The 27960-nt window shown below is 53.4% G+C and overlaps 1 protein-coding gene across 1 annotated transcript; it reads left to right on the top strand.

Moving 5' to 3' along the window:
- Positions 1-27909, top strand: PXDC1 (PX domain containing 1). Its single transcript, XM_045811548.2, has 5 exons — positions 1-916; positions 15003-15094; positions 15853-15970; positions 23383-23494; positions 27648-27909. The coding sequence occupies exons 1-5, from the start codon at positions 661-663 to the stop codon at positions 27763-27765; spliced, it is 696 nt and encodes a 231-aa protein (XP_045667504.1). The 5' UTR covers positions 1-660; the 3' UTR covers positions 27766-27909.
- Positions 27910-27960: the final 51 nt, after the last annotated feature.

Genomic DNA, 27960 nt, shown 5'->3' with positions numbered 1-27960 from the left:
TCCCGGCGGCCGGGGTGCCCGCGGCCCCAGCAGCTCGGGCTTCGCGTGGGCGGCGCGGGGCGCGGCGGGCCAGGCCACCCCCTCCGCTCACAGCCCGCGGCGCGTCCGCTCGCCCGGAGGAGGGAGGAAGGCGGCGGCGGCAGCCTCGACGTCGACGACCGCGCCGCCCGCGATGGGAAGTGCCTTATAAAGACGCAGCTCGGCCGGGCCCGACCGACTTGTCGCCGCGCTTCGCCGCGAGTGCGCGCGGAGGCCGGGGGCGGACCCCGGACAGACCCGGGTTACGACGGACTCCGGCCCTTGACAGCCGCCAGACGGACCCCGGCTCCCTCAGACCTCGGACGGACCCCGGCTCTAGGCGGACTCCGGCCGGATCCCGGCTCCGGGCAGACCACAGGCAGACCCTGGCCGGCTCCCGGCTCCCGGCTCCCGACAGACCTCGGACGGACCCTGACCTCGGAGAGACCCCGTTCCCGGGCAGACCGCAGGCACACGGCGGCGGCCCGATCCCGGCCCCGGAGAGCTCGGACGCACCCCGGCCCTGGACAGATCCCAGCGCGATCCCGGCTCCGGGCAGACCTCAGGCAGACCCCGGCCCGGCGGGCGGGCGGGCGGGGGCCGAAGGCGCCCCCGGAGGCGGGGGCATGCGCGGCCCGCGGCATGGCGTCGGCGGTGTTTGAGGGCACCTCGCTCGTGAACATGTTCGTGCGCGGCTGCTGGGTGAACGGCATCCGCAGGCTCATCGTCAGCCGGCGCGGCGACGAGGAGGAGTTCTTCGAGATCCGCACCGAGTGGTCGGACCGCAGCGTGCTGTACCTGCACCGCAGCTTCGCGGACCTCGGCCGCCTGTGGCAGCGCCTCCGCGACGCCTTCCCTGAGGACCGGCCGGAGCTAGCGCGCGCGCCGCTGCGGCAAGGTTCGGGGGCCGCGGACACCGGGGTGGGGCGGGGGGGCGCCTCGGATGGAATCTTAGGGGGAGATGTGGTTGCAAGGTAATTTTACAGTGCAGTGAAGGCAGGAGGGGAAGTTACTGAAGCCGAGATTGCGGCTTTCCCCTCCGTCCCTGGCCCGGGACAGGGGACACTTAGATCTTGCGCCCCCAAATAAAGGGCGCCCAGGGCGGCAGTGGTAGGAGGACGAGGAACCAACTCTTGGAGCCCTGAGGCCCTCCAGGCGGAGATCGGCAAGACGGGCACCCCGACTGTCCCCAAGGACGAGTCACTGACCAGTACCAGTACAGCGGCCAGTGTCGGGGTGACCCCCAGGCCTCTCAACCCAGCCCCTGCTCCGGAGTGGCGGCCTGCCTTCCTCCTCACCCTCGGGGGGGGGGGCGGGGGCTGGCTGTGACCCCCGCCCCGCCCCGAAAGCGACAGGAGAGGGCTGGTGAAATGTTTGGAAAGAGTTAACAACAGCGTCCTATTGGGGTCGCGTTGTGTCTGGCAGCCGCCCCCCTCGGAGTGCTCCACTGGAAGGGGCCGCGCCTCTGGTCTTCTCCCGTGACAGAGCAGCCTGAGTACGAGGTGCCACGCAGCCTTCTGTCACTCGTCCGGAGGGGCCTCCCTGCTGCCGACTGTGGGGAGAGAGCCCAGGTCCCCACCCCAGGGGTGGGGCGCATTCGGGTTTGATTAACTGCGGCCTGCCTCCTCCCGGGCCGTGTGACTGCCTTGGCTCCTAGGGATTCGAGTTCTCAGAGAACTGCTGTGGCTTCCCATTTCCTCCTGCCAGGCTGACGCCCATCCCACCGGCTGCACTTTGGAGGCCAGTCGGAGAGGCGGCCGGAAGAGGGAAGGAAGCTCGTGAGAGAGGCTGAAGTGGAGGCCAGAAGGGGGTAGGTGGGTAGGAGAAGGCTTGCGGAGAAGGGGCCAGGAAAGTCTGTAGGGCTCTGAGCAGTCCTTCCCCAACTCCAGCATTGTGACCACCCCCAGCTCTGAGAATGGTCACACTTCACCCAGAGGCCTTCCTTTCCACAATCTTCTAAACAGACCTGGGGGCACCTTTGGGGAACATTTACTGAAGCTGAGAGTGGCCCAAACAAGTCTCCTTAGCTGCTGGTCTGCCTGAGGTCTTGAGATAACCTCTACTTCCCCCTGCTGATCCCCGCCCCAATGTGTGAATTATGTGGATAATTAGCTCAGTTCTCATGACACATCCTCTGGCGGACACATCGTTCCGAAAGGCTCCCAAAGCCTGCAAGTCTGAGGGCCCTGAGTGAGATGGCCTGCCTTTCACGCTTCTCCTCGCTCCCCAGATTCTCGTATTCATTGCCATTCTGGACATAGTTGAGTGTTATTTCAAGCATGGGAGCAGTTTTCCTTGGATTTGCTATTTGGGTGTGTATGTTGTATTTTTTTTTTTAAACTAATAAATGCCCAAATCAAGAAAGCTTGCAACAGTTTATCCAGGGACTTCCATCCTTGCTGGAACAAGGTTGGCCATTAACAAATTAGAGCCCCTGAGAGCTGGCCAGGGCACATGCCCTCCCCTGTCCTTGCCAGGCCTTGCTCCGGTCAGGTGGCACAGCTCAGCTGGGACCGCAGACAGGCAGATGGGCTGGACTTGGGCTCCTCCCCTGTAACATAGTACTAGTCCTACTTTTTTTTTTCCTTTGGTGAGGATTAAAATGCACAGTATAGTGTCTCGTATAGTAAGCCCTCGTACACACTAGTTGTTCTTGTTACCCTCAGCATCGGCTGCTGCTGGCAAGGGTTGAGGCCAGTGGGGAGGCCCTGGGATCTGGTAGTGAAAACAACTTGCCTGGAGCAGAAGGGTGGTGAGTGTGAGACACCGGACCTGCCTTGCACACACCCTGGCTCCAGTCCGCCTATGCTCATGCTAGTTGTGCTGGGTCAGTTCTGGATTCCTGAAGTGTAGACACACAGTGTCTCTGAAGAAAGGTTTAGGAAGAGGGGGATTACCAGGGACAAAAGAAGGTTCAGGGGAATAGGAGAGCTGCTCAAGTATCTGAAGGGGGGAGAAAGGAGTTCTGGGTGTTAGCCGTGCTGCCGGGGGTGGTGGAGGTGCTTAGGATGAGGACCAGCGATTGGGTGGAAAGGGCCTGGTACTGGAACTGTTGGCCCCCTTTGCCTGGGCTGGAGTGCTATTCCGCGGAGACCTCTGTGAGGCCCGGGCCAGCACCCCCTGGAGGGGAGGAGATGGGGACCTGGGACCAGAGGAAGGGGTGACCTTAATTCTTTGTCCCGGTCCTTGATTCTCTGCACGGAGGCAAGCCGATGCTGCCCCCGGGCATCCCTTGAGTTGGGGACAGGAAAAGGGGAACCCTTTTCCTTTCTTAGAGTCTTTTAAGTCCAGGGAAATTGTTCACTGAATCAAATATGTAATAGTAATGTAAGAGAAGATTCTACCTGATTTACATGCAGATTTATTATTTGCATAAAAAGATTGTCTGGATATACAAACTGTAAATACAAAAGGCAACCGGACGCGTGCGTTGTATGGGGAATGTCCGGCTTCCCCAGTATAGTTCCCCATCAGATTCCCGCGCTTGAAATTTATCAAAATACTTCTGGGCTGGGTTAGATTTGTGCTCTCTACTTATTAACAAACTTTGTGAGCAGATCTGGGGTTCGGAGCTCATATTGGCAGCAGGCTGGTAGCTCTTATAAATGTCTGACTGAACGCCCTCATGGGGTGTGAAAGCCTTGGCCCCCACTTGCATTTTTGAATCTGCATGCAATTAAAAGGATGCTGAGCCTTTTTCTTAGTCCCTCAAGTCTTGCAGTGGGGGAGAATGTTTATGTGGAGAGAATGTGCTTTTCTCTCCCTTTTGCACCCACACTGTGGTGTTAGGCTCCAGGATGGTCCGTGGCCTTGAATGTTTCACCTGGTGCACATGTAAAGATATTTCAGGCCCTGCACGCGTGCAGGGACCTCGCTCGCCCACTTACTTTCCTGGCCTTCTCTTGGGCAGGGCTGACCTCGGGACTTGTCCTGCTGCTGTCCTCCGTCCTTTTTCCTTGGAATCTTGGCTTCCCACCTCACCGTCTTCTTCCTCTGGATCTGAGGTACCCACCCATCCTTTCTGGTGGCCCAGCCCGAGGAGATGGAGACGGCTGCTTCCTGTGGATATTATCTCTGGGTGATCAAGGAGTTCCTTTTGGTTTTCCTACACCCTACACCAGTGGGGCTGAGTCTTGAACCTGAATTCTCTCTGCATAATACATTGCGTGGTTCTGGGTTTCCTGACCCTGGTCAGGGTCTCCCTCCTTTTCCATCTCTTACATCTGAAAAGGTTTACACGTTAAAACATAAACATGCAGAATCTTTGATTGACTGTTTGGGGCTCTTTGACTATTTTGATTTTTTTTTTTTTTTTTAAAGCACCGATTTCAGGCCTTGTGAATTCTGAGCCATCCTGGTCACCACTCCAGCAAGAGATTCTATTTCCAAAGTAGTCAGGTGATCTTTGATTCTTGATTACCGTGAGATCCAACATTTTGGTTTCACATTCATTCTTGCAGTGAGTATCTGCTGAATGCCCGCTATGTGCCAGCCATCATTCTAGGTGGTGGAGACACAGCAGTGATCAAAAGAGACCCAAAACAATTCCTGCCCTCGTGATTCTCATATTGTGGTTGGGAGAAATCCAACAATAAACAAAGATAAATAAATAATATATTAGATAGTGATAAATATTCAGAAGGAAAAAAGTAAGCAAGGAAACGGGCTATGACTTCTAGGGGGAGGACTCTCAGATAAGGTTCCCCAGAAAGTCTCAAACGAAGTGACCTTTGAGTCCAGACCTGAAGGAAGGGAGGGAGCAAGCCACTTTGTCAATATCTAGGGAAGCAAGCATTCCAGGCAGAGGTAAGAGCAAGTGCAAAGGCCCTGAGGCCAGCATAGGACTGGCGGCTTCCAGGAGTGAGGAGGAGGAGGTCGTCATGGCTGGAGCGAGGAGAAGGATGTGGAGAGTCAGTGATCAGGGAGGAGGGAGTGGGCAGAGCTGAGTGCACTCTGGCTGCTGTGCTGAGAAAGACTGGTGGGGAGCACGGGGGAGGCAGGGAGATGGGGGACAGGTGCTAGGCTGTGGAGCCAAGTGCAGCAGAGCAGGTGTGAGAAATGGTCAAACACTGAGGTGTCCGGCAGGGAGAGGCAGGAGATAACCTGAGAGAGCACATGTGGGAGTAGAGGAGGGTCCCTACTCCAGCTTTCAGCCTGAGGAGTGGACCTTGCCATTCACTGGGAGGGCTGGGGGAGGGGAGGCTGGGGGAGGGGCCCAGCTTCAATGCGGTATTTTAGTGTTTTCTCTGAATAAGGCCGGTTACTGAGGGCCTGGGTGTGGTGCTAGCGTCCAGGTCCGTGTTCACCTTTGTCACCGAGGACATTAAGCTACCTGCATAGACGAAGACGGTCGGGTCTTAGGTGTGAGATTCCGAGGACCGGAGTTAGGGCATCCAGGAGAGAATGAGAAAGGGCCCGACGCAGACACAGTTGCCAGGTTCCCACAGCCCAGCCTGCGCTCCCAGGCCCTGAGCCTGCCCAGTATTGCTCACATGGACTGCAGGGGAGAAGCTCTGCTCCTCTCCCGAAACTAGAGGGGAGAACGCCAGCTGAGGGAGGGGAGCAACTGCAGAGCCACCGAGCCTACTCCCTTAGTGAAGGTGGCAGGAACGAGATCAGAGGCCACACGGTCCCCGGCAGGCAGCAGACCAGAGGCAGCAAGCCCAGCTCTGCGGCCTGAGGGGCCCCTGCAGCCTGGTGGTTACTGAGCGGGGCCCTGCCCTTTGCCTCCCAAACCCCTCCCCCCCCCCCCAGCTGGGGCCCTTGTGTTGCTTCACTTTGCAGCATCCTGCCCCTTCGGGCAGGGGCAGCTTTCACTTCTCACGGGGATTTGGGGGTATTCTTTTTTTTTAAGATTTTATTTATTTATTCAACAGAGATAGAGACAGCCAGCAAGAGAGGGAACACAAGCAGGGGGAGTGGGAGAGGAAGAAGCAGGCTCATAGCGGAGGAGCCCGATGCGGGGCTCGATCCCATAACGCCGGGATCACCCCCTGAGCCGAAGGCAGACGCTTAACCGCTGTGCCACCCAGGCGCCCCTGGGGGTATTTTTTTTGATTCACAAATGTATTCTTGCAGCTCTGCTCAATGTGTGGTGCGTGCACTTTTCCCAGGCCCCGGGGCAGCACGCCGTCCTGGTCCCACGCCGGCATGTCCATGTCCGCCGCCCCCACGCAGCCCGCTCTCCTCTCTCTGCCTTCTGTTTTATCTCTCTCCCCCAAATGTGTAGCGGGCTTCGTGGCAATTTCCTTTCCCGGGGCTCCAGGGCCCTCATGGCCACTTGGCTGAAATGGTTCTTGGACTTGTGATCTCATCCCATCAGATCTCAGACTGTGTCGGGGGCCCCAGGTGACCCGACTTCACCTCTCAGCTAGAAAAGGAACGTGCCAGAAACTCACATAGGTGGTTAGGTGGCTTGCTTCTAGGTCATGGTTGCTTTCCACCAAATTCCCAAGGAGAAATTTGGCCTGCTTCTCGAGAGCAGACAGCCCCTTGAGCCTCCTGGTGGCTTCCTGACTGCCCTCGGGCTGGCCCGCAGGGACACGGGTCCTCGTTCCTTCTAAAACAAGTCTGGGCCTCATGTGTCTCTGCTGTCTGTTTCTACAAACGCTTTTCCAAAAGGCGAAAGATGTTCCTGCGTGATGAAGAATCAAGGACAGGGTAGATTCCAATGCCAGTGGAAGGTGACGGGGCCTTGCCAAGTTAGTGAAATAATGGGGATTTGATCAGTTGGCCAGTTCTCAGCAAAGCTCAGCACGGGCGTGGAGAAGGACTGGGGAGAGGGAGGACAGGCTGGTAGTGAGTCTGAGCCCCACATGCATTTGACCCGTGTGGCCTCGCTAGCAGACATCGAGGCCATGGGCCCCCCCCTGCCATCCTGGGGAGGGAGTGCAGAGACAGTAACCTGAGGAGCGCGTCTGGGCCAGTGGTTGGTGTTGCTGACCCGCTGAAATTGCTTTTTGTTGGTATTTGTGTTCACTTTTACTTTCTTGGGTGACACTAGGCATCCCCTGGACACTTTTGATTGTCATCACTAAAAAATGGTCCCCATGTCCAGGAACAGGCCTGAGAAGCTCCCCAGGGCCACCTGATCTGCATGCTGTCCTTGAGGGGTGGGGCAGGGGCCAAGCAGAGGCAGAGGGGCCTGTGCGCCGTTCTTTGCTGGCCAGACTGGCCTCCCTTCAGGTGTGTCTCGCCCCAGCACAGACCCACGTGCTGGGTGATGTGGTTCTCCAAACAGAGACCTCCTATTCGCCCTCCTCACCCCGCCCCTGAAATTGAGTCATGACTGTGAACGGAGCCACTTAGCTCTGTGGCTAATTTATACTGGCAAGCTTTCATATTTGTTTTAAGAACAAAACATCGTAATCACCCTTTGCTGATACGTAGCTTAGAATCAGCAGGAAAAATCTGATGAGCAGTAATTGGACAGAGGGTAGAGAGGGAGGAGGGAAGGAATAACATGTGATTGAAGCTTCTACATAGAGTATCTTCATCCCAGCAGAAACCCATCCTGCTTCCTGCGGGAGAAAATCCCCCAGGCCCTGCAAGATTGGGGACCTACCTGGGGACACAGGGTCCAGGTGGGAGGGGTCAGAGTTGTAGTGACACCCCTGGGGATATTGCATGGTCCCCGTGGGAGAGGGTCAGGCTGAGTGGTTGAAGGCGTGGGCTTTGGAGGCAGACAGGTGAGGATTCAGAGGCCGGCTCTGTCCCCTGCTCCTCGTGCAGTGACTTCAGGCAGTCACTTAGTTCCCAAGCCCCGGGAGCCTGATTGATGAAATCCCGTGATGATATCTCAGGCAAGGCTGCTGGAGGGCCCAAGCACTGACAGCTGCAAAGTACCCAGAACCGCCCGGACACCTGAGACCTGAGAACTGCCGGCTTTGGACTCAGGACCATGGGTCCCTGGAGCTTCTGCCCTTTGCTCTCGGACACACAGCATCCTCACCGAGAGTTGTCCAGATGGGCGAGCGTGGGTCCAGCCCCCCACCTGCTGCTCCTGACCGCATCCTCTCCCCAGGCAGCCGTCCATCTTCCATCCTCAGGTCCCTAGGAGGCAGGGATGGTGAAAGCTCCCGCCCAGGCTAAAGAGAGCACCCACAAAGGGGGTCACTGCCATTATTTACCTCAGTGGGACCCCTGCAGACCAGGCCTGTGGCTTTGCCAATCCAGAAACTAGAATGTGGTGCTGCGTGCGGGTCAGGCTTGGGGACTGTGCTCCAGGGTACAATTTCACAAGGCAGAGATTACTGTGGAATCCTAGGGCGGGTGTATACATTACTGTAAGAAATGCAGCTGCCAAGTGGGTAGAGTTCTTGGGACCAGAACCTACGTGGGAAGCCATGGCTCCCCAGTGCCCTCTGTGGGTAAACCCCTTAATGCAGTTTGTCGGGGCTCGTAGTCCTCGCCATCTGGCCTCCTTAGGGCCTCCACACTTCCTGACCCCACTCCCTGTTCTTCTCCTCCCCCCTTGGCCCTCTCTATCTGCTCACCCTTCAGATCTCTGACCCTGGCGAGAGTAGTCCCCTGCTGCGAGTCTTCCTGGCCCCCCCAGGTGACACCCTGCTCTTTGTGGCCAGTGTTTGTGGCCAGTGTTTGCCACATGTCCATTGTCCAGGCTAGCAAGAAAGCCCTGGGGAGCCCGGGGTCCTGCCCTTCTGTCTTTCCAGCCCCGGTACCCCCACCATGCGATAGGGTGCCAGGCACCGAGTGGGAGCCAGGGGGTAGTTTAGGATGCGTGGGTGAGTGCGTGCTTCCTGTTTTGGAAGCCTAGCAGGGGCTGGTGTGCCCTAAGTACCGTTGATGTTCCAAGACAGACTAGCTGAGGGAGCGGTCCTGCAATGCATTAGGTGGGAATTTCAGTAAGGGAATTGTGCTTTTATCGGAGACGATAAGGAAGAGGCTCAGGGAAGCAGGGGCTGGGGAAGGGCACAGTGAAGCCCGGTACGGTGGAGTCCAGCACTCATTCTCTCCTGCTGATGAAAGAACACATCTTTCAAGGGGGCACCTCCCAGGCGCAGGAAGAAGCAGAGAAAGGAGGATCTTCTCCTCTCAGCCCCTTCTTGGATTCTCGGGGAAGTGCTGTTTCTTCTCTGCCTCTTCTGTGACCTCCTGCTCCTTTCTCTGCCCTGCTTTTCGTTCTTGGAAAGACGCACAGGAGAAATTAGTGCCCAGCAGCTCCCACCTCTTACAGCCCGGTGTGAGCATCGCCAAAGCGGGCAGCCTACCGGAGGGAGGGTGAACTCGCCGGAACCACCAGCAGCGGGGGGGCGAGGGGCAGAGAGGGATTCTGTCCTTCCAGAAATGCTGCTCAACACCCCCCACATGGAACAGGGCGACCTGCCAGAATGGAGTAACCACGGACTCCCCGGGAGTTGGGACTCCCACTGGGATGTTTAAGTGTGACAGAAGAACCAGCCCCCTTACGCTCTCAAGCACATCATTTCTTACTCTCCAGTTCTTGAATGTCGGCCTCCTATTTAGAAAACAGGTACTTGGGAAATCAGCATTGAAAATTTCCCTAGAAGATTTAAAAGATTTTGCTTCCAAAACTCTCATTATACACCACCTTAAAGAATAGCTCTTCTGCACGCAGGCTGACCCTGCATTCCTCACCTGCCTGAGCCCGCAGCCTTGCTGTCCGGTGTGCTGATGGACACATTTATTAAATGGAGAAGGAAATCTTTCAATGCAATTTATTATTGGACTCAGTTTGAAAGTTCGCTTTACAGAAAATTTCCCTAGGGCTCTGCTGTGTGAGTCTCCTCTAAGAGACATGTTCTTGGGGGTAATGGGCACTTCTTAATGTGCTTTGAAAAGGACATTCTTCCTTACCAATTGATCCAAGAAGCACCTTGTCTTTATTGCTGGAACGATGGCAGAAGGCACTCAGGTTAGATTCCGACCTCCAGAGTCCAGCCTGGCAGTTACCAGAGGTGTTCATCCCAAAGCCTCCACTTACTGAAATGTGCGACTTTGGACCCAGGGTTTCTGAGGTTAGGAAACTGGTTTGTGTTTGCTTTCACTGATAAGTCTTTGTGCTGACTCCAGCATGTTCAGTTTGGGTTCCAAGAATAAGTCAGGTGATTATGTTTGCATAAAGAAGCTAATCCTGGGGGCGCCTGGGTGGCTCAGTACGTTAAGCATCTGCCTTCGGCTCAGGTCATGATCCCAGGGTGCTGGGATCAAGACCCGTATAGGGCTCCCTGCTCAGGAGGGAGTCTGCTGCTCCTTCTCCCCCTGCCTGCCGCTCCCCCTGCTTGTTCTCTCTCTCATTCTCTGTCAAATAAATAAATAAAACTAAAAAAAAAAAAAAAAAAAGCTGCTAATCTTGAAAATGACAGAATCACATTTTGGTTTCTTAATTTTCAATGCTAAAGTTGTTTAGAAAGAAAGGGCACCCTGGCGGCTCTAGGTAGATTTTTGGCCTCCACATATACTTAAGTTGGCACACTGAAATTTATATATAATCGTGAGTTATCAGTCTTTCAGATTCAAATCTTTACTTGTTTGAGGCTAATCTGGTTAAAATTTCCACATCACAAACTGGCTAGAGGGAAATTTTACAAATGGAGGTTCTGTTAGTGACTCTGCCTTATCAGAAATTAGAGAAATTTCCAGAGGCTGTGAAGTCTTTCTGAGTCTACTTCCTAACAATTAAAATGTGCGGGTGGACCATGTTCCCTTCTGTCCTCACCAGACTGAACCCGGTGGGTACGGCAGAGTGCTAGCACCCCCTGCTGGCTATTTATGGAATGACAGTCTCCTACCCAGTAGAAGCGCAAGTTTTCTGTTCAACTCTGCAAAATCACCATTTGCCCGCCTACAGTTTTTGTTATTACCACGTCAGACTGGAAAACGGAGTCAGACAAGGTCCCCACAGAATCATCGTTCCATCCACAATATTTGGAACATAAAAGCCAAAAGTATTTAGATTATCGTGTTTAAGCTATTTTTGAAAATAAGGTTTAAAATTGTTATTTACTATAAACAGTTCCTATTCGGAGAAGCTTTACCAACCATTAAAAACCAAAGCTATTGGGTCACAAAGGAAAAATACAGCAGATAGGGGAGAAGGAACCCCAACGGGTATAATCCGTCTGTTTGGGGTGGTGGTCCTTCGTGGGCTCGGTTCTTGCCACCTGCCCCTGAAAAGTAACGCAGTGTCCCACGTGCACATTCTGTTTGCAGCTTCACCTTCAGCACTGAGAAGTTTTAAGAATTTTTGATAATTTTGGGTCTCGTAATAGGTGTCTGAATTTTCTACCCATTATGAAACGGAGAAGTCCGAAGGAAGAAACCCCAGTGCGTATGAAATTTTAAAATGAAGATTTAGTTCATATTTGCCCTGTGGCTGTTTGGGGTTTGTCTTTCTTAAAAATATTTTCCTAACACATTGAAGGTAGCCATCATTTGATGGGAGGCACTTTTAAAACAATTGAGGAGGGTGATGTCCAGGGCCCCGGAGAGAAGGGAAAGCCAGGCTGCCGGGAGCTGCTTGGAGACTGGTGACTCCTTGATGCGCGTGTGGGGTGTTGGGGCACTTGCTGCGCTCTGAGCTCTGGTTGGTGGAGGTAGCTGCTGTTTGGCGGGTTTCAGAGCATTCAGCTGGATCCATCATTTCCTGAATCCCTCTGCCTTTGACCAGCTGAGGCCCCTGCTGGGGAAGAGGCCAGTGCTGCTTGTGGCCCCATGGATACCTTTCCTCAGAGAAGGGAGGACAGCACCGTAAGGAAGCTGATCCACATTGCCAGCTCGACTGTCACCCGGGAAGCCAGGACGGAGAAGCAAATGATAAAGTGTGCCCCCAGCTAAAAAGCAGTCACCTGTCGTTTCTGTTCTTGCAGCGAGGGATTCCAGCATCTTTCTTTGCCTCGTTAAATTTCCTCAGCCTCCTTTCATTTGGAGGCGTGTTTACATTTCCAAGGAGAACCATCTGGCTGCCATCAGGAACATAAAGACAGGTCACAGGAAGCGGTATGGTTCCGCACACTTCCACAGATGAAATCAAGCCGGCATGGCTGATGACTCACGCACGATGCCACGTGGCTGTCAGGCCTGTGACCTCGAGCTGGCTGGCAGCGGGTTCTGGTGGGGGGCTGGCTGAGTGTGGGGCCGAGAAGTATGAGTTAGGGTTACCATCCTATGGGGCGAGATGGGGCACACCCACAGACGATCACTAATGCTAGACTTCTGCACTCTCTTCTGCAACTTGACTCAGCCAACAAACAGCCAATGAACATCGAATCCCCTGCATGTGTCAGGCCCTGACCTGAGCTGATTGATAACAGTGAGAGGAACGGAGGCACCTGCTCCCCTCAGGTTTGCACACGGTGGCCTTGGGGAGACCCTTAGGTCCAGGAGCAGTCACAGTGCTGAATAATGAATATCGCAGAGGTCAGGAGAGTTCTCTGGGAGCCCAGAGGCAGCTTGAGTTCCCTCTTCGGATGTGGGGAAGGCTTCACAGAACAGATGGCATGTGCCCCCCCCTTAAGGGGTGGGTGGGATGTTCCCACCTGTGAGCCTGGAGGTTGGGGAAAGTCAGGGGGTTGTGTTTGGGTAGCGTGGACCTTTGAGATTGGCAGGAGGGTATGGGGAGTCGCAGGGCACAGAGCCGGTGAGGTGGGCTGGGGTCAATCAGGGAGGGTACTTCTTGTCTTTTTTCTACTTCGTTCCGGAAAATAGAACACCCTACCAGGAAGATAGGGTTGCCAGATAAAATACAGAACACCAAGTTAAGTTTGATTTTCAGATAAATAGCAAACAATTTTTTAGTATAAGTCTGTCCATACTATTGCGTTATTCACTCTTTATCTGAAATTCATATTTAACTAAGTCCTATGTTTCATTTGCTAGCCATCCTAAAAAAAAAGATCAGTACAGAGCAGAACGTATTTATCTGACTATATATATAACTTTGCAGTTATAAACCCAATCGTAGGCTGAACATTAATAAAATCAAAGATGTAACCAAAAATATGTCACTAAGGCACAACTGTAAGAATTAGAAACCTCTATACTAATTTAAGATTGTTAAATTATGATTTATATCCTATAAACTGGGTATGCCTATGCTGATGCTTTGATCAGACAAGAGGCTAATCTTCCTACAGAAGGACCTAGGAATAGAAAAACACAACCACCGTGTCATAAGCTTGATTGATTTAAAACTTGTATTCTAGAGGTAACGGAAGTTGAACTTCAATAATAGTTTTGTTCATCCTAGAATAAAGCATTCGGTGGGGACGAGTTATTTAATTGTCCTCTCATTAAAAACAATTTTCCAGAGGGTTTTGCATCGGGCATCTTTTCCTGTGTCGACTCCCTTGTAGCAAGCCAAAGATGAAAGCATTTTGGTGCAAAGGGCAGCACAGCGTGCGTGCGTGTGTGCATGTGTGCGTGTGTGTCTGTGTGTGTACTTCTAAGCAAGGAATTCAGGGCCTGGAGAAGAAGCACCCTGAGAATCTGGCACTGTTTTCCTTCTTCGGTCTGCTTCCCAGAACGTGCAGGGGGTTGTGGTGGGGCCTGGTAATGCGAGGAAGAGGGAAGAAGGTAGAGAAGGCCCAGTCCCTTTCTCCAGTGACTGCTGGGGTGTCATGCTGGGGTGTGTGCCTGGGCCTTACGGACAGAGACCCCAGGCTGCTCAGCGGACTAGCCACGGCCCAGCCAGCCCCCTTGGGCCTCCTGCCCCCTGACCAGCTGCTGGCTGGCCGCCTGGGCCTGCGGGGCTGAGGGGGTGGGCAAGCCCAGACAGCCCCTCGACACCCGAGGTGGCCTTGCCACCATTCCTGGCCATTCCTAGAAGTTGGCCGTGACTCAGGCTGCTTGAAGGATCCCCCTGCGACAGCACGGGCTTTGGGGCATGTCTTCACCCAGTGTTTGGGCTGCCCCTGCTTCCACGGACTGTGTGTTTGTTCAGTCATGTAGTTTAGGAAATTAAGTTGATGACTTATGTAGTCTCAGTTGATGAATTGCCTAAAAACCAAGTCTTTCTTCTGCAAAACCAAACCAAACCAGAACTGAAAACCTTAGACTCAGCAACTAATAAAATAGTTCTGGGATGATTCAGTGCCTGGTTGGGTCGTGGCTCCCGGGGACCGTCACGCTGGGTCACACGAAGCACGGAAAAGAGGTCAGTGTCCTTGGGAATGCCATTCCCGAATCCCTAGGACGCTGCTGTGTAGAAACTGAAACGAGGAGACTTGGGTTCTTTCTTGCTCACGGGGAGATAGACGTGCACCCCGGTCTCCAGGCTTTCAGCTCTCGTATTTTACACACGAAAGGCTCTCCTTCCCAGCAGCCACTCAGGACCCCTGTTATGTGCAACGAGGGTGGGTGTTCAGATTTGTGAAAAGTGCTGTGAGTCATACCCACTTTGGTTTTTTCCTGGGTAAAGATCTGACATTTCCCCTTCCAAACCCAGCATTTAAATGACTTGTCTAAACGTAGGCATCATTTACACGTGCCCTGCCGTGCGGTCCGCTGAGGCCAGCCGAGCAAGCCCTTCCACTGTGTGGTTGGGGCTGGGCAGGTCCTGGGCCACCTCCCCCCGCTGCAGGCTGCAGCCACCACCTGCCAGGGGCTGAGTGGTCCCCAGCCAAGCCACGGCCTGGTCCCGGTGTTCACGGGGCCGGCCCAGACTGTCCCATTCAGAGGGGACGTCGATCCCTGGCTTACATCTACCTTCCCCAGTCATGCCACTGTCCCCAGCCTGCCAGACTTCTCCTTTTGGGGGGTCATCGTCCACCGCAGCACACACGTAAATCATTCATTGGGTCACGGAAACTTAACATGAGATTGAGAGCAGGGCTTTCAGAGTAAGGCTGAGTAAATATTCCCAGACATCTTTGGTAGAGGGGGACACTGGGCAGTGGCCTCCTTGTCATGGGAATGTCTGTTCTGTATTTAACTTAGGAGCACATTTCCTGGTCTTGTTTTTGTTTTCGTTTTTTTGACTTCAGGCATTTCTGTCTCAATTCCAGGACTGGTCGCCATAAAGGAGGCCCACGATATAGAGACCAGGCTCAATGAGGTGGAGAAGTTGCTGAAGACCATCATAAGCATGCCGTGCAAAGTGAGTGCGATCTGCTCCGGGCTGGGGTGGGATCACCTCCTGACAGCCGCCACATACCCGCTGCGCCCACTCGCTTACCTGCTTGCTCCCTCCCTGGACGGGGACCACGGGGAGGGGCGGATATAACCAGCGGAAAGGAAGTCTTTGGTGGGGTCTTGCGGCTGCATTGTTTTCTCCTTGGTGAGGAGTGGAAGTAAGGGGCCAAGGATGGGCTGAGTAGGAAGAGACATGGTCCCTCCACCGCCATGGTCTTTGCTTTCTTGCCTCCACTCAGAAGCCCACCGGTCTTGCAGACTGTATTTTGGAAGGGGATATATGGGAGCCAAGAAGGGTGTTAGCATCCACGTCGGCAGATGCCCTTTCAATGACGTTGGCAAGCTTTGTGTGGAGAGATGAAGAACCGGGGTGGACTTGGGGCCCACTTGACTCCCGTGGGGGTCCAATTCCTCCTCTGCGAATGGAGAAAGTCAACACACTCACAGTTTATAGTAAGGTGAAGGGACACGTGTGCAAAACCCTGGCACATACCAAGCGCTCAGAAAAACTTGCCATAGTTTCCATTTACCGAATCCCGTCTGTCCCTGGGGCCTTGCATTTTTGCCACATGGGGCCATCAGTAAATGAAAGTTGGGTCATGACTGCAGCAGCATCAGTGTCACCGGTCCCGCAGAGCATCGGAACGGTGCGGGGGCGTCAGCCTAGGACGAGGCCACCTCCAGGGAGAATTCAAGTTTAGTAATTAACGTACTTATTCCCAGTATTCCAGGTCAGAAGTTGTGCTCACCTTCTTTGAAAGATCTCCTCTGGATCAGGTGTTAAAAAATGACAATGTACATAAAATTCAACCCAGCTTTCAGAGTCCGGTGAAAATATCAGGTAAGAGCTACAGGGAAGGCGTGGGGAGGCCAGGTACTGCCGTGGGTGGCCGTGGTTTCCCGGAAACCCTTCCAGTTCACTGTCTCGCAGCTGGGCACACCTTCTACCCTTGGGATCCAGAAAGACGGTCCAAAAGAATAAGAGTGGGTGGAGGCTGTTACCCGATTTTCATGAAACAATATGTCTTCCACCCACCGACCTACAGTTTACACTTCTCCAATTTCCAAAGGGAGTAACTCGGTATATCAGTTGGAACTTTCTTAAGAAATAGTGTCACAATGAACACATTAATGAGGCATTGAGAAGTGGACAAGGGCAATCAGGAGTCTAGGCTGCTGCAAGAAGATGGTTCCACATAATGTGGCAGTGGATTTGGGTTTGGGGCAGCCAGTACAGAAAGGGGAGCACACAGTTCAGGTGTCACTAGCGTCGACATGAGACCACGCCCCACTAGCACCGAAGAGGCAAATGTCAGCTGAGAGGAGCTGCCTCCCGGCTCACCTGTGGGGTGGAGGGAAAGGAGGGGGAAGCTGGGACTTCTCCCTGTTTGGGAGCTTTCTGGATCTGGGTTGCACGTGTTGTTAGAACACTAGACTTTAATTTTTGCAGCACTGTTTTGGAGAAGGCTGCTAAGGGGCATTTTGTGGGGAAAAAAGCTCCATCCCAGAGTCTCAGACCTGGGGCTGCCCCAGGCAAAGGACAGTCAGCTTGGCTGGTCCCAAGAGCGGCATGTGAGTGAGATCCTGCGGGAGTGTGGCCAGCATAAAGGGAGGAAAGGCAGCTGGAAGAGGAGACACAGCTTGGCTCAAGGGGAGATCCTGCAGACGGTGGTCTTGATCTGTAGGAAGGAGGGGAGGAGGGATTCTGCGTCCAGCGCTCTCTATTTCCGAATGGAGGAGGGAGGAGAGCAGAAGGAGCGGTGCAGGAGGAAGACCCTGGAAGATGAGGAAGAACAGTCAGGAGGTGAGAGCGCATCTGAACCCAGATCTGTCTCCTAAGAAGGCACTGGGGGTTCACGGCGATGCAGAGACGGAGGACAAGTTGGGAGGGTGGTGGCGAATGTCTTTGGTAGAAAAGTGTCCTCACTGAGCTACGTGCCCCAGCAGGGATGAGATTCCTAACTGTGTGCAGGAGAGGGGTGGAGAGGGTGGGCAAGTTCGGGGACCTGAACGGAAAGCGCATTAGATGTGACTGTGTGTGTGCAGGATGGCTGGCAGGCCTAGGTTTTTGGGGTCTGCTACTTTTGATGTCTATCCAACATAGCTTCCTGTGTGTTCCTAGGAAAAAGAGCAGGAGTGTTTGGGCATCCCTCCTTAGCTGGCACCTAGTATCCAGAACCTTCTTTATAGGAGAAATGGCGGTCATTTATCCTGCTTGGGTGTCTGTGGACCCCAGTCGTGAAGGGCTCAGCGAGGGCTCTGGGATGCTAATTGTCACTCATGGTGGGTTTCACGTGCTGTCACCTAGAGTGTGGGCAAGTCTCCGTTCTTTCATCCTGAGCAGAAGAGTCCCAGCACTGGTGTCTCCGCTTTGCTTTATTTCTTTCTGTTTTGAGCAAATAGGAGAGCAAAGAGCAACAGAACTCTTTCAGGGCCTTGCATTGGTGGCAGGAGCTGGACGCTTGCTTCCGGTTGACCCCGAAAGCCCCAAGCATGAGAGGGATGGCGCGGAGTTGCTTCTGATTAATTCCTGGAGTGCAGCAACCTGGAGACACTCCCAGCCCTCTGTCTGCTGTCCTATTTATACCTGTGACATGGATCAACGCATGACCCATGTTTATCCCAAAGGGCTGAAAATCATGAGGTGCAATTTAACAGGGATAATTGCAGCATCCCATGTGAGGTTTTAACTACATTCTCTGGGTCTTTTTGTGAGGACTGAGGACAGGTTTTAGCTTGCAGGCACGGTGCAGTGGGTGGAAGTAACTGCAGTGGTTTGGGCTCGGCTCAGAGCACTTTGTAACAACAGAGCTCTGCCTAACAATGGAGTCTGTGAATACCTCTTGCAAGTCTATTGCTGGAAGCCCCGCGCCTCCGTGCAAAGGCCAGGGGCCTGTCAAAGGCATCCCTCCCAGGATTGGCAGGCTGGGAGAAGCCTCTCCCACCCTTCCAGAGCTAAGATTCTGTCTCGCGGGGCTTTCATCCTCTTCATCCGCTCTGATGGTTGGGGCACCAAGTCTGGGCCTTCTCCCCTGGAAGCACCCCAACCTCCCCATCTCTGCCCCAGGACTAGCCAGCCCTCACTCTGTCTGAGCTAGTGCTTCTTGCCATAAATTAGTGTGTAGATGTGTAGGCAGGGATGTGAGTTATACTTTCATTACTCACTGAGTGAGGAAATAAATATGTGAAGACAACGAACTATGGTAAATTCAAAAATACTTTTCAATGAAACCTTTGTTTACAATGGCACTAACATCCCTTTGAAGAACTAGTCTACACAGGGGCAAGCCACGTTCTGTAGTCTTGTTCTCCTATGTGGGTGTTTGTGGTTTCCGGGGGGGCCCCCCAGGCTGGGAGCCTCAGGCTCTGGGCAGCATGGCCACCCCTGGGAATATCCGCAGGTCTCTGTCTCTCTCAGCCTCCCTCCTGCCCCAGGACAGACCCTGAATACTGAGGTCAGTCATTCTGGAACTCTGACTTACTAAGCGTGTTCATCTTCTCAAAACCTTATACTCATGATAAAGGCCAAGTGCCCTAGTCATTCCAGCGTGCCAGAGTCTGGCTAGCTTTTTGGTGCCATCGGCATAGAACCCTTTGCTCCAGACCCTCAGCCTCCCCCCTTGGTGGGGCTTTGCTGTGCTGCGGGCTCCCATCCTCCCTCTGTTCACACAAACCCCGCCTGTCCATCCTGTCCTGCTAAATTCCACTCATTCCTGAAAATGCCCCTTCCTGCTGCAGCTCACCCCACCCTTCCTCCTCCTTTCCTCTCGGATTTTTTTAATGCCTTCTTATACTGTCGATGTGGCACGTACGGAGGGGGCACCATGGGGGACAGGCGCTGACCTAGGCTGCCCGGCGCCTTGCTTTACGCCCGGGCTGCTTGGAGGCTCTGAATGCACAGCCACAGAGACGGCTTCGTGGCCAGGGCTCCGCTAGATGGCGCCAGGTGCTAGCCACATCCTGAGGCTGCTCCGGGATGCTTGGGGCAGGTACCACCTTAAATATTCTTCCTCCCATGTGAACCTGCATGTTTATGGAATCAGAAAAACATAAATATAGTTTTCTACACGGTTTTAAGCGCTGTGTCTGTGCTTAACAGGATGCGTAAACCCCAGCCGTGATCTGGCTGCTTGGACTAATAATCTACATAAACCACAAAAATCTAATTATTCAGGGTTGGGGGGGGGCCTGGAAATGAATCCTAATTTCGTATTTCATTAACCAAGCATCTGTACAATCTCAACCTTAATTTTCACCGTACAAGATTAGTCCAGTTCCAATTAATAAAAAGTCGGGGCTTTGGGTTTTGTTTGATTGCCGGCCTACACCGAAAATGTCATGGGAGAGAGGATTTGAATGGAGGGAAGCTACACCGTCAATGCTTTCAGGACTGAGCTAACGTCCGCAGGAGAAGAAGAACATAGGTATTACCGAACTGAAGGAACGGTGGCCTATGGGGCAGATGAAAACATGGCTACAGCTGAAAAAATAGAAAAATCGTCTCCAGGCACACACCACAGTCATACCGTTGACCCCTGAACAACGCAAGGGTTAGGGGAGCCGACCCCCTGCACTGTCGAAAATCCACATATAACTTTGACCCCCCCCCCCCCCACAAACTTAAGCACTGGTAGCCCACTGCTAACCGGAAGCCTTACCACAACGTAAACATTTGATTAACATATACTTTGTATCTTCTATGTATTAGCTATTCTTACACAAGTAAGCTAGAGAAAAGAAAATGTTAAGAAAATCTAAGGAAGAAAAAATACATTTGTAGTACTGCACTGTTTTTTTCCCAAAAAACCCCAAAACACATATGAGTGGACCCATGCAGTTCAAACCCGTATTGTTCAAGGGTCAACTGTCATTGTTGCAGGAAAGATCCATTGGCAGATGCTAAGATGAGCGGGAAAAGTTCGAGGAGAAACAGATTGTGTACAGTCTCAATGCATCTCCCCCAAGATATTTATTCACTGTGAAGAGAAAGAGTGAACCCGGCAGAAACTTCTTATGCAAGTGATCCTGGTGGACAGCCCAGGAACAAGGCCTGTTGACATCACACCCCCTGACAGGATGCAGGGAGGGGACGTGGGGTCACTCTGCAGGATTCCTGCCTGGAACGCTCCACGGAGCGCGAAGCCATCAGACAAATTGGGGGACCGTCGATAAAATAACTCACCAGCCCCTCCCAAAGTGTCAGTTTCATGAGAGATGAGGAGAGACAGAGGAACCGTCAGAATCTGCACAGAACTAGGACACAGCAACTGAAGGCAAGAAGGGATCCTGGGCTGGGTCCGGAAACGCCTGTGACACACCAGTAAGGGAGGTGTCTGGTTAAGTCCAGCTTTGATCATTGCACCATAGTGTCATGAAATGTTAACATCAGGACGAGCTGGTGAGGGATACATGAGTACGCTCTAGTGTTTTTGTAACTTCTCTGTGATTTAAAATTAGCTCAAAATAGAAAGTTAAGAAATGGCAAAGCAGAACTCTCTATGTGAAAAAAATATGAATGCAGAAAAGTCGCTTGAAAGGGACCTGTTTCATGGAATCAGTCATGTATGCAATTAAAGTAATTACACTGGCCAGTGATTTTTGCTATTGGGACTAAGCCGACTTCTAAGACGTTCGCAGTTTATCCTGTTTGAGGATAGGCTTCAGAAATGAGCACTGTTCTGTAATCATAGCACTTTCTTTGGTTCTTTTTATTTGCATGACACAGCAGATATGAAGACATTAGCAGTAACGACAGTCATCACTACCACTTACCCAGCCCCCAACATGTATTAGTTTCTTTTAAATACCATCTCTTTTCATCTGCACCTGTGCTTTTAAGATGGGTACCATTATGCCCATTTTACGGATGAGGAAAGCGAGCAAGCAGTAACCTGCTCCCCAGGCATAGTAGCAGAACTGGAGTTTAAAGCTTGCCTTGCAAACAATTAAACCACATGTCTGTGTACAGAGATTTCTTTGCAGGGGGAGTTAAGGAGTGATTTGTTACAAATCTGTTTTGGGAAGCTGGTAAGGACTCCATTTCTTAGAGCTCCAATTTCACATTTAAGGAAGATTAGGAAGTTCGAAAGTTCCTCTGCAAGGTAACTCTTCATCACGGTCAGAAATGTTTTGCTGCACTGACGTTTTTTTCACTTGTAGGATTTTCCCCTCCAAACTCCCTTAGCAAAGGGGTGGGAGAAGGGGCTGGAGGGGGTCAGCCGGCTGAGGTGTGATGTGCTTTTGAGACGGACACATTTGAGGCAGAGTTAGTAAGAAGCAATAAAGAAAGTGGTTCTGTGCTGCCATACATTTTGATTTGAGAGGCGTGGAAATCTTAGTCTTTCTTGTTACTATTTAGTCATATTCAGAGTCTGTTCACTCAGACTTGGGTACAAATGTCGTTGATCCCGGAGCTTCCCAGCACTGACTTTTCACTGAGTCTTGGGCTCCTTCTCATGACTTCGGGCTCTGCAAGCTTGTCCTTGCACAGGGAGGGCGGGTGAGCTCCAACACGGAGGGGCGGGGTGGGCAGGGAAGGGCTGGGAAGAGCAATGTGCTGATGATGTCACCCAGAGAGTGACTAACGGGGCTGGTGTTTCAAAAGACCAAAGAAACATGAGCTGTCACTTCTGCAGAAAGTCAAGTGAGATGGTAGCAATTACTTGGCAAATCTGATTGATGAAGTGTCGTTTTATTCCTGTGGGGCTGAAGAGGAAATCTTTTTTTTTTTCTTCGTTTTTGTGTAGTTTCCCTAATTCTCTTCCCATGGAGAGAAATTCGAAGAACTGAGAACCGGGTATCTGGAAAGATTAAATAGGAAGTTACAACTATACTTATGAGAAAAACAAACCCATGCATGGGAATAAAAAAATCGAAATTATGAGATGTAAGAAAAAAAATGAAAGAAAACAGTCTTCCAAACAATTGTGGCAGGTGCCCAGGGAGACTGCGGGCAGTGAGGAATGTTTCTGTTACCTGTGCCAGCCCAGTAGGAGAGGAAAGCTATTTTGAGCTGTGTGTTTCTGTGCGAGGCTCTGAATGGGAAGATGATAATCCTTTACATTTGCGAATGCCCTAGAAATTTGGAGTCGATTCTAAGCATCTTTTTTTAAGATGAGGTAAGGAGAGGGCCTGATCTGAGAGGACAGACAGGGCAGTGAACATGGCACTTAGCTGACTAAGAGCTGAGGTTAGGGGCTCAGGCAGCTTCCCAGCGGACTGGAGAACCCCAACACCAAGGAGAACTGGTAATGGCCACCAGATCAATTCTTAGAGCGTATTTAATCTACCGAAGTGACAGAAACACATTCCCTGGGGACATGTAAATAAAAACTACACCAGATATGAGAAGTCAGTCATGCCGCATTGGCTTCTTATACTTAAATGGACCAGATGGCGTGATGGAATCTGGGAGTTCATGGGAGTTTAGAGTTGAAGGGATCCTTGGAGATCATCCAGTAATATTCTGGAATTCTCTAGATGAGGATACTGAGGCCCAAGACCTTGGAGTTCCTGGTTGGGCTGAGCGGCAGTGCCCGGGCTCCCAGCCTGGGGCTGTGTCAGGGGCCACACGTCCAGGCGTGCCTGTCCTCTCCTCTCCCAGGGCTGGGTAAACACCAGACTTCCCTTGGAAGCCCACCCCATAAGGCCAACGTGGACTACTCTGTTGGCCTTTTTAAATTAGCAAAATTTGTGCATACAGGTAAAAAAAAATCAATTTGTGTACAGAATTATATAAAGTAAAAAAGCGAAGTTGCCCATTTGGTTAAAAATGCATACTGATCTCCGCTGACCCTCACAGCTACCCAGGCGGCAGACAGTGTCATCCGCATCTCAGGCACAGGGGAGACTGGGTACCTGTGCAAGGCCTCCCGGCGGCAGTGTGTGATGGACCCAGACCCAAACCCAGACCGATAGACGTGAGCTCAGTATTCTGTCTACCCCAGCTTTAAACCAATGGGGAAGGCTTTTTAGGAGGGTGCTGGTACAATTCAGAGCATCTTTCTGGAGAGAGAGATGTGCCTCTTGGCTTGCCCAGGGTCCTCAGGTGGGGTTTCTGTGGAGGTTGGCATTGGCTCCCGGATCTGTGTGGCAGAGCTCCAGAATGGGCCTCTGGGGTGTGGAGCATTCCCTTGGAGTGTGGGGGAGAACTTGGGGCAGTAGATGGAGGGGGAAGTAGAGAGATAGGTATAAGCCCAAATCTTCAAACTCTGGCCCCTCTTGAATATTTACTTCATGGTTTTCATTTTTCAGAAATCATGAGGTCCAATGGATTTTGCTTAGCAAATACGGAAACCATCGTCATTGACCACAGTATACCAAACGGAAAAGACCAACACCTGGGTGTGGATCCAGCGGAGCACCTGTAAGTACACTGATTTGAATATAGTTTGATAGAAGGGATCCCTGAACTGTCAGCAGGAGCCAGAGGCTGGAGTTCACGGCCCACCCAGAGCTCTGGCGGAAGCAGATGTGGTAGAGACATTGAGCCATCCTACCTGTATGTGGATACTTATTTAAAATGTTCACCTTTTCTGGAGGTCAGTGAGAGCTTGCTTCCTAAAGCTTGTGGGAGCAAAGTTCCTTTGACCACGTCTGTGAGGGGGCATCGAGGAGAAGTGGACAGGCTTCCGGGTCTGGTGTGTGCTGGGCCCTGAGGAGGTATGGCGGCCGTAAGCCTCCTGGCTCCAAGGGCCTGGTCTCCTGGGATGGGGAGAAGTGTCACCTGCATGGCGTCACATCACAGGGCTGGAGGTTCTCCGGACTCTGAGGTGGCCTCTGTAAGGCTCACGGGCTGGAGCCTGGTGCTGCTGGGCCTGTTCTGAGGGGACGGAGGGTGTGTCTGATTAGTGGAGGCCGGACAGCCAAAGACACCACCACCTTCCCTGTCCCTCCTTCTCTAAGAACCGAATTTTAAGCACGATTAAGTGCTCTAGGAAAGCCCGACACCTGGCGACACCAGCCTCCTTCATCCTTGGTGCACTTCCGGGTCGCGTCCTTGGGAATTATCGAGAGGCAGCTTGAGGGGACATCACAACTTGGCTTCTGTTGATTTCAGGGCCAACCCCATGGCTCTTCCTGGTTACGTGAGCTTCAGGAAGTTATTTAACCTCTCCTGGCTTCTCTTCTCTTATGGGGCCCCTGGGGCTCTCCCAGGGTCATTGTAAATGGGAGCCCCTGGCCCAGGAGCCCCCACAGGTGGCGCTTGGTGCTCAGAGTCTCCCTGTGGGCCCATGAGCAGCACAGCCCGGGATCCAGGAGCCTTGGGGTCCCCCACCCAGCCCCACCCACTGAGCCGCAGATACACACACACTCGGACGGACTCCGGTGCTGAGACACACCCAGGCCAGCCGACCGCAGAGCAGAGCATGAGCCCAGGATGTCCCTGAGCTCCCGCAGGCGGCTGGGGCCTCCTCCACTGGACCCTTGCTCTGTGACCAAGCACAGTGGGAGCCCGTCAGGCCCACGGAGCTGGTTCTGGCCAGCAGCTCCCACTTTCTCAGTTTCTCGGATGTCTCTTGGGTGGATGGCACAAGGATCCCCCACCATGGAGATGTCACGAGATGCTTGTGTCAAAGGATATGCTGGTGAGGCTGCAGGGGGTGGCCCTTCTCTGAAAGGTGCTTGTCCCTTTGCACGCCTTGCTGTGACACCACATGGCATTGTGCCCACTGTCTGTGTCTACAGATAGCTCATTCGTTCACAAGCTGGGGGTCCTCCATGACAGCACCAAGGGGGTACAAGATTGCTAGATGCTAAGTGGGTGCCCGGAAGGAGAGGTCCTTTAGCTTCATGGGAGAAGCTTCTGGTAAGGGGTTGTCTCGATGGAGGAGGGACAGGTGGAGACCGTCCCTTATCACCAGTTGCTGCAGGGTCCTAGCTCTGGCTTCACAGTATCCCTGGCGCGCGCGCGGGGTGGGGGTGGGGGGCGGCGGGGGGGGCGGGGGGGCTTTTCTGGTGTCAGGCCGAAGAGGCCGTCCTGCACCTGGCCAGATTTGACAAGTAAGTTGAACTGTGAATAGTTTTGCTGAGGAGAGAAGCACACAGAGAGAAAGCAAGGGTGGTAACGGAACCCCACAGCTTTGCATGGACAGGGATGACACACCTTAGCATGGGGCCCCCTGACTCCAGGATGCCTGAGGCAGGAAACTGAGCAAGAAACACCTCCGTGATCCCACAAAGGCTTAACAAAGAAACGTCTGCTTCGGAGCGGCTCAGGGGAGCGTTTAGAGGGAATTCCTGAGGCGGGCTTGCCAGGGTTTTGTCTGGGTGGCTGATGTCGGCCGCTGGCTGTCTCTCAGGACCCATCTGTTTGAATACTCCACGGGGCTGTCAGGCGGGTGATGGGGATGGATGATGGGGACGGGAGGTCACAGAGAGATGACATTGGAGGAACAAGGCTTTGCTGCCCTGCCACAGCCGTCCTCAGTGTACCTGAGGGTGACCGTTTGGCCCTGACACTGTGAATTCAGTGCTATCAAGCCTGCCGTTAGGACGTGTGTCATGCAGCCAAGCAGGCAGTATCCACGCTTCTGGGGCAGGGAGGTTCCAGAACCCAGGAGCAGACCGCACTGCACTCAGGGAACAGGGGTGTGAGTCAGCAGGCTAGTGGGGCCTCTGGTGATGACCCTGGTTGGCTGGAGTGGTTGCCGTGCTCCCAGGAAATTCACCCAGGACTGAGGCGAGCCCTTCCCTCCGTCCTCACAGGTTAGGAGCAGAGGTATTTGCCAGGCCTGCTGAGGGCCACTGGGGACTGATGAGGCCACTGGACTCAGCCTGGTGACTCATTTTCCCCAGCGTCCCAGCTTCCCCTCCCTCCCTGGGTTCTCAGGGTCATCTGATCTCAGGGCAGGAGGTGTAGGAAAATGTCTGGGCAGGGCTGCATCTTGGCCCTGTCCCTCGCCTGGCTGAGCCTTTTCCTGCATCCAACAGTCCTCTTTTAATTCATTCCAATGTTGGTTTCCGGGAAGAGAGCACATCCTGTAATAAAGTCGGAGAGCTGGTCTTTCCTGCCTGAGACTTGCTGCCTCGGGGGCTGTGCACACGTGTGTCGGCAGCTAGATCTTTCTCCGCCGCCTCGAGCTACTGGGGCGGGCAGTGTGGGCAGGAGGAGCCGGCCCTGAGCCCTGAGCCCCGAGCCCCTGCCCCTGCGATGGATGAGGGGAGGCCCTGCATATCGCCACACTCACCCCTCACTGTGGAGGTAGAGGAAAACGTGCCTCTGCGGCCTTTTCTGTCCGATTTCAAACCTCCTCCACTTTTAACTTCCAGCTTAGACTGAAAGGAAGTGAGCCCATTGTGGGGGTCAGCAGGGTGCTGCAAGCAGCGCTCTGTGTGCAGGGGCTGGGCCTTTTCTCTGCCCCCCATGCGGGTCCCGTGTCATGGCTCAGTTCGTGCTCTTCCTGGTCACGCCCGACCCTTCCAGATACAGTGGACCAGTTAGCGACGCCTTCCAGTGCCAGGAATCACCGCAGGGACACACTGTGCACTGTGGGCTCCGCGGGGCCCTTCCTGCTGGGAGAGCCCCTGAGAGCAGGGGGGGAGCCCGCCTCCTCCCACCGCTGCCCCGCCCCCGCTTTGTTGGGACTGATCCTCAGTTGAGGAAAATGGAGAAAGCACAGCAGCATCTCTGTTTCCCTTCCTGGGGAGAATGTCCTTCAGGCACTTGTTGCTCTGTTTTAAAAATCTGGAGTCTCTTTTTCTAGCTTAGGAGGCCATGTCTGGGTTAGACAGGGAGTGAAAATGGTTTCAGTTCCTGGGGGAATGAGGTTCAGGAAGGCATTAGTCACCATATGTTGGGAGAACATATTCTTCCCCAGTACTTCCTGCCTGCTCCCCCCCACGTAAACCCCCAACTTGATTACACCGCCCCCCAGAAGGAAGCCTCCCTCCATGACCTGCCCCAGCCCCACACCCAGATCCTCTCTGGACCGGTGCTTTCAGTCCCCTAAGTCACTGGCACACCTGTCCCACGGATGTGCTCAGGGGTGAGCTTGTGACCACGGTGGCTTTTCCCATTCGTCTGTGCTGTTGTCTGTGGGGCGCTGCACGGGGTGGGCTCCGGTTCCCACAAACTGGCTCCCTGCCTTGCTTCTGGCCGTGTCCCAGAGCTTGACACAGAGTGATCCCTGGACAGAGAAAAAGAGTCACTCTGTGAACGAGCGAATGAATGAATGCCTCGGTAAATACTGGGTCATGAATACGACAGCAATGTCTAAGGCAGCGACAACCAGGGCTGTCCCGGTCTTTAGAGAAGGGTCCATTTCGCCTCCTTCATTTGTCACCATGGTTCTTCCCACTCTTCCTAAGCCGGCATTGAGAAGACCGTGCCCGTCGGTCCGATGAGCCTGTGCCTCATGAGGAGCCTCGTGGAAAGCCCTTCCACAGTATTTGGCGTTGACCCCTAAGCACCCTCCTGCCAATGACCTTCTACCCTTTTTTCCTCCACTTCGGTGGGTGTGGGGGCAGGGCGGTCAGTGAGCCAGCCCCAGCCCTCACCTCTGAACTTTCCTTTTCAGGTTTGAGAATGGTGGTGAATTTACCTCAGAGCTGGAGGATGGCGATGACCCAGCAGCTTATGTCACCAACCTATCCTATTACCACCTGGTCCCCTTCGAGACGGACATTTTGGACTGAGTCTCTGGTGGGTCCCCACCTCCCCCGGCCCTTGACTGCTGGTTCTGCCCCGGCTGCAGGGGCCCCACTGCTGCCCCAGGCTGGGGTCGGGGGGTGTCTCTGTGGTGACGGTGCCCGGGAGCCCTGGGTGTCCTGCCAGTGGAGCAGTGGAGCTTTCTGGAGTGAGGGCCGACCCCAAGGTCTCCCGCAAGCAGG

Source organism: Ursus americanus, chromosome 32 (genome assembly GCF_024610735.1).
Source record: "Ursus americanus isolate L20-20 chromosome 32, mUrsAme1.1.p, whole genome shotgun sequence".
Taxonomy (NCBI): Eukaryota; Metazoa; Chordata; class Mammalia; order Carnivora; family Ursidae; genus Ursus; species Ursus americanus.
Note: the sequence above shows the minus strand (reverse complement) of the source record. Positions and strands in the feature narration are given on the sequence as shown.